At 43.2% G+C, this 7020-nt stretch overlaps 1 protein-coding gene across 1 annotated transcript; it reads left to right on the top strand.

Moving 5' to 3' along the window:
* The first annotated feature begins 5218 nt into the window (after positions 1–5218).
* Positions 5219–6333, top strand: LOC119280748 (germin-like protein 11-1). The gene has a single exon (XM_037561489.1). It carries the CDS (start codon positions 5271–5273, stop codon positions 5937–5939), a length of 669 nt encoding a protein of 222 aa, XP_037417386.1. The 5' UTR covers positions 5219–5270; the 3' UTR covers positions 5940–6333.
* The last annotated feature ends 687 nt before the right edge of the window (positions 6334–7020 follow it).

Raw genomic sequence — 7020 nt, 5'->3', positions numbered from 1 at the left:
GATCACAACTAGACTCTGGCTATCTAAATCGAACTCAATTATGTCGTCTATGAGCTGATCCAAATTCACAAAATCTCTGTCAAGACTCGGAACTCGCACTCTTTGACGACCAGTAAAGGACATGACCGACGAGGACCCCGAGATTACTTTCATTAAGCTCACATCAATTTGATGCTGAGATTATATTGCCCCATACACCAGTCTCCGGGGAATATACACAAGCAACAGGTGGAGTATCATCTACGTCTTCATATTCTTCTTTGTCTCCGCCTCCTACCAGGGACATCAATACCACCTTAAAAGGGACTCGAGTGGCATATACCGTGCATGTGTCCATGGTCGGCGACAACACAGAGCACATCTCCATAGATGCATAACCCTCTGAACACTTGAGGAGCATCCACATGGTGGTGCTCGCCGGTGATGGGGTTCCACACAATGACCTTATGCAGTTCGGTCTCGGTTTCGAGGCCGTGGCGGTTGAAGCACCGATGAGAGACGCGGTCGGGCGGGTCCAGGATGCACCTGAAGGCGATCCCGCCATTGATACTAGTAACGTACATTCAATCATTGATATTACTACTGGACGTGTATGAGAAAAATACAAACGAATGAACACAAAATACTCTTAGCGCTCCTCATTGAAAAGAACCAAGATGGTAACTGAAGTCTTCTACCTCAACACCATATAAATCTCACCTTTGCTCAAAAAAGTGGGCTAGATAGCCGTCTGGGCCTTGGTTGAAATGCTACTAGGGGTTGGCTTTTGAGGCCAACTTAACTTGCCTCTAAGGGGGGCTCGCTCCAAGCAATTTTGGATCATTTGCTATACATGGCCCTACGAAGGGGTTAGGAGCGTTTTCAAGATGATTCTTACACTACATGCATATTTTGTTGTAAATGTTTGGCTCATCTTCCTTGCATTTTCCTTGCACATATGTGGATTTAAGAACATGTAAGGCACACCTCCGTGAAGGTCAATGCGACAAGATGCCTTGAGTTCAAGGCGTCTAGACTTGTTAACCTTCCAAGTGAGGTCAGTTAGCATTGTTCGCACGACAGTGCAAGTTGTTCTTTCATACTTGCCATGGTGATTACAACTTGCTGACGAAACTAACACTACAAAATCCTGAGTTCATGGCGTCGTTTTTCTCAAGAAGTTGACGCTGCAGAACCTCTCGTTCCATGACTCAGATGTCCCCAACATCTTCAACACCCATAACAAGCTTCGGATTCTTTCCTTGAAATCCTCTGAGATGGGCCAAGAACTTGTGCTAAAGATAGATGCCCTGTGCTCAAACCTCACGACACTCAAACCCATATGGTTTGGGTACGCACAGGTTGGGATGATTTGTGTTCTGAAACTTGGTCTATCACACATGGTATAGTGAACCCTCCCCCTTTCCGGTGTCTTTCCTCTATGTTCCTCAGGTTGCCAAAGTATGCTTCACTTCTCCTGTCCTCACTTGACAGGTGCTGTTCACATTGAGAGGGTCCTTATATAGTAACCGAAACCTAGTATTCTACAACTGAAATTTTGCTGGAAATTGGGTTGAAGATCCTACTACAATGATTTGGTTTAACCATATTGCAAACAACTATGAGTGTGGTCATACTTGCCACCACTAACTTCGTGATAAAAATCATCACAAAATCCTATAAACCTAAATAGTTCACCCCCACTCTCTCTATTACCTTAACGTGCACGAGAAAGAATTTTCCTTATTAGTTGATTCATGCACACATCCCATCTCATCACACATGCCACCTCATTAAAGGTCCACTCAACATGCATGGGAAAAGGTTTTCCATTATATTATGTCAGTTATATTCAAAATATTTTCCACTAGATAATAATCAAATACAATATTTAACATATAGTTTTAGATTTTGTTCATAATTATTAATTAAACTATGCATGTTTCATACATCAAATCATTGCAATATATCACAATCGATTCTATCAGCAAGGTGCGGGGTATATTATAGTAATTAATATGTACCGGTGAATTTTGTACTATTTAATTATTAGCATCCATTCTATTCTCATCCATTGCAACAGTTTAAATTGAAAAAGACACGAGCTCCATTATGAGAGCTTACATCACATTTTTTCAAAGTTTCTATAGCTCCAAATTTTGCATCTCATGTTTTTTTAATAATAATATTTCTTCACATTGTAGGGGATTATTTGACATGTATGCTATGTTTTTTTATCCTTTAGAGATACTAGCAAAAAGGCCTGTGCGTTGCAACGGGAGAAAAATAATACTACACGCTCTTAATTTACAAAAGATGTTCTATAATATGAGAATCTGTAGTTACAGCCCAAACAAAGATGGTCCTATCCTACAAAAGCGCAGTTCAAGATTTCACGGGTATTTTATTTCAACGGGGCTTGCATATATATTTAATCCATACAAAGAAACGGGAAAGTGATCATGCATTTATTCATGTCATGTGTGAAATGGGATATTGTTACGGGACGGTAAAGGAAAACGACAAAAACAGATGATGACACATTAGCACACAACGGAGACATGTGCGCATCAAGGGTGTTTTTTAGTTTAAGCATCACCAACTTGGGTAACTCTTGAACGCTTTTTTCACATGCATATTTCTTAGTAGATGAAGAGTTGTTAAAAAGATACATGATTTTTTAAGCATAAATAGAGATTTTTTTTTCTAGAAAAAGAACATTCTTTGTATGGTCTCTTATGGACGTAGGTACTTGCATCCATATTTCATCACTATTTCTTGCTATACATGTCATATGTATTGGTCCTTATTTTATCATTTTTCATATCTTGTCAAACATGTCTTTTATTTTATTTTTTGTCGTGCATGCCTCCCTTTTACCTTTTGTCATGCATGTCCTCTCTTTCTTCTTCTTATATATAGGAGAATAGCACAATATCTCATCTTTATCGGATCTCCTCTGCATTTTCTATTTTATTTCTTTTATAGCGGACATCCCATCTTTATTGGGTCCCTTCTTTTATTTCTTTTCATGCATGTCCTTATTTATTGGGTGTCTCTCGCAAATCTATCTTCAGTTTCATGTCCAATCCTAATTTTGCTGAGGTGTTCATCCCCAATCCGAATTACTACCAGTATGAAAGAAAGATGGATAATGCATTATTGATTAAAATTGCACCCTAGATAGTATTTTTTTAAATTGTTAATATGTAAAATAACATCATATTCAGATTTTACATATTTTTCTAATAAAAATTCATATATAACATGTTAAATTTGGACTTATGGTTTAGAAGATATAAGTATTTTTAAAAACATTTGATATCTACTGCGGATTTAATGTCAGAAAAATCATGGGGTTTTCTATAAAATAATATAGCGGACTAGGAATACCTATTTCCTTTATTAGTAGGTTTTTTTGAAGGTAAAAACTCCTCATATATTAACTCAAAATTTTCGGAGGGATGATTACAAGGTCATGCAGGGTGCCAAATCACATATGGCGACCAATATCAAGAGAAATAGCATATCTAGCCAGCTTGTGAGCCTCGAAGTTACTCTTCCTACTTTCAAAACAAAAATAACAAGCGTCAAACTCATCCTTCTCCTAGCAGGGTACGGCAACGTGCTCCTCCTGCTCCAAAAAAGAAAGTTAGGGTTTGTGCCTCTCGCCGGCGCCGGCGCAGGTCCGCCTCGTCTCTGGTGGATCCTGGCAAGGGCCGGCGAGAGGGCTCCACTTTTAGTCGCTTTTTTCAATCTTGTTAGGGTTTGTGTCCTACTCAGGAAGGCGAGACGGCGGCGGCTCCCTGAAGATGGAATAAAGGTCTTCCCACCTAGCCCCCGTTCCGGCGGTGCGTCTAGCATCGTTGGTGGGCGTGTGGAGGTGTGTCTCCGGCAGATCTATCTTTGGTGGATTTGCTCGGATCTCGGCGTTGTTCGTCTACGTTCGTGTTTCTTCGGTTTAGATCCTTCCGATCTACGTTATTTTTCATCGGCGGCGGTTGCTGTTCTGGGGTGCTGGTCCTATGGGGCCTTAGCACGACGACTTCCCGACTGTCTACTACAACAAGTTGTGCCCGGCTCCGGCAATGGAGGGGCGATGACGGCGGCGCGCCTTCGGCTCGCCTCGGTGCTTGTAGTCGTCGCTAGGTGGTCTACGAATCTGAATGTAAATTTTTTTTTGGTATTCGTTGTACTGCCATGATTGAAGATGAATAGATTGGAAGTTTTTCCGAAAAAAAAAAATCTCCTAGTATAGTATAGGTATAGATTTGCTGGTCTTTTTTTAACAGGATTTTGTTTTTTCTATTACGGACCCTCTCGCTCATTCTCCGGCGAGCTGTGGCCCATTGTGGGAGTGTACCCGGGCAGGTAATCCTGCACTGGGGGCCTACTACAAGCCCGTGACGAGTGGTTTGGTAGGTTGTGGTGTTGGGCTTACTTTCAGATTGCGAGTGGCCTCCCCACCACCGCCGACGCGAGCTCCGGCGCATCCTGCGGCGGCGGCGATGTCGACCCTCTCCCGAAACCTTCCGTTCGCACGCCACTGCTGTTCCCTACCTGCGCATTTGCCCCCGCAGCGGCTGCCGCTCCCGTCTCCAGCGAGTCCCCGCGGGGTGGTACCTCACTGCTCCTCCGCGTCCAGATTCCAGAAGGTGAATTTTCTTCTCCTCCTTCCGGTGATGGCGGCCAGTAGATGCGTAAATTGTAGCAAATGAACCCTTCTGCACCATGACTGTTGCCGATTCTCCAGCTTCTATGAAATCTGATGATATGCCTTCGTTATAGCATTGCACGTTCAGAAGCAGCAGAGCTTGTTCAGCCAGACTTTGCTTGATCTCTTCGTGAGCATCAGTTTCTGAAAAAAAACCATTTTTTACCAGTGAGTGGGCGATGAGCGTCTCCTCAAATACAATTACTAACTACAGATTGCCAACTAGTATCACTTTACCACGGGAACGCTAATTGAGCACCATATACAATAGGCATTACTGCAGCCTGCCAAGTCTGAAGCATTTTCAGAATCAGCATAATAATTTTTCTAGATTTGCAGCCTGGAGATGAAACAAATGGCGACCTAGGGGCATCGTTAGAATCTAAAAGCTTCATGTTAACACCTTCACCCTTTTGCCACAATTCAGAGATTGTTACTTTGGCCACAATCCGAAGCAAATTCTGTAGTGAACTCCAAGAAATCTGATACAGGTTGCACACACTTGGCTTTGGTTACACTCCTTTCTCGTCACATTATTTAAACCCACAATTCTCTACTCCATCTCTGTGTCTAAGAGATGAAGCTCTTCACTGTCATGTTTTTCTACGTCCTCCTCCTTGGCATCTATACACCACCAAGTCTATCAGACGGTCCACCACTTCAAGATGTGTGCCCTATGGCGCCTCAGGGTGAAAGGAAGCTGTTCATGAACGGTTTCCTCTGCAAGCACCCTAGCACCATTCTGGCTTCCGATTTCAAGACATTGCTTCTCAACCATGCCGGGAAACTAGACAACATGGTCCGGTCATCAACGAACATCATCACCGCTGCCGAGTTCCCTGGCCTCAACACCCTTGGCATGTCCATGGCACGGACCGACATCGACCCGTATGGGCTAGTGCTTCCCCACTCTCACCCAAGGGCGTCTGAGATGATGTTTGTCCATGATGGCAGTGTGCTGGCCGGTTTCTTTGACACAACCGGTAAGCTGTTTCAGAAGAGACTATGTAAGGGGGATGTGTTCATCTTTCCCCGTGGTTTGGTTCATTTCATCATGAACTATGGTTTCCGTCTTGCAACGACGTTCTCGGTGCTTAACAGTCAGAACCCTGGTGTGGTTGGCATCACCCATGCAATGTTTGCGCCAGATTCAGATGTAGTTGAGGGGCTGGTGGCCAGAATGATGAAGTTCAGAGAGATGGAAATCTCTGACAACAAGACTACTGATTTTCCATGGACTTCCTGATTAGTTATGTAACTAATCAAGATAGTGGATCTAATTATTATGAAATTTACCCGCAGATGATGATTTGCACATTTCAATCTTGTTATGTATTTGGACAGAATCTTAGTCTAGTAATGTTATGTACTCAATGATGTAAATACCATGTGATGTAGCTGATTAATTTCTGTAGGAAACTAGGAATTATAAAGATAAGAACCGCGGCACATAGATTGGGACCCTTCTATCTGTTTACCTTACAGGTTGGTTGTTTAGCCTGAACCCTGTTGTGATAATAATAATGATCCTGGACGCTATGCATTATCTCTCCATGGTGTTGTTTCTATCTCATTAGTGTCGCACATGCACAACCAAGTTTTGCAACCTTATGTAAGCTGTGACATGAGATTTTTGTCAAGCGACAGCAAGCCAGTCTCTTTGGTTCAGCATCACCAAGGTTGGCATCCTCTGGACTGTATGTATCGTAGCCTTGCTTTTCCTTTTGCTTTACTCAGTGGAACTCTATACTGTTTTTTTAGTATTGTTATCTTTTGCTCTTTGCTGTTGAGGAGGTCCCTTTCTTTTCCCTGCCTTCTTTTGAAAGTGAAGCTTATTTTTTTATTCTCTCTTCATGGAAAGTTTGATTCATATAGGTATATACCTATGATGCCACTTACGCATTTGTGCAAGGATTATCCTACCAATCAACTAGCTACTCGTGCATAGGATTCTGAGCACTCGGCAGCGAGGTGAACAGGTTGAGCTTACCGAGGTCTGAAGAATAATCCAGAGGGAACGAATGGCTACTCGACTGCGCCCTGAATTCACACCAGTGGCATTGTAAGCAGCACAACTTCTATCTGACTAGATTTGCAAAAATGTTGTCAAATCTGATGTCATATACCCTGATAATAGGGAGCATTACATGGTCACAGCAGTAGCAAAGATAGTTCAGTCAGACTTGACACCCTCTAGTCAGGGTGGACACGGTCCGGGCCGGTCCGGTCCCGGTCCGAGCCGCCGTTTGGACCGGACGCCGGCGGTCCGGGCCGGACCGGACCGAGCTGTGCAGCGGTCCTGATTACAGGGACCGGACCGGCTGGCA

This window comes from Triticum dicoccoides, chromosome 3B, assembly GCF_002162155.2.
Source record: "Triticum dicoccoides isolate Atlit2015 ecotype Zavitan chromosome 3B, WEW_v2.0, whole genome shotgun sequence".
NCBI classification, from domain to species: domain Eukaryota; kingdom Viridiplantae; phylum Streptophyta; class Magnoliopsida; order Poales; family Poaceae; genus Triticum; species Triticum dicoccoides.
This window is presented reverse-complemented; position numbering and strand designations above follow the sequence as displayed.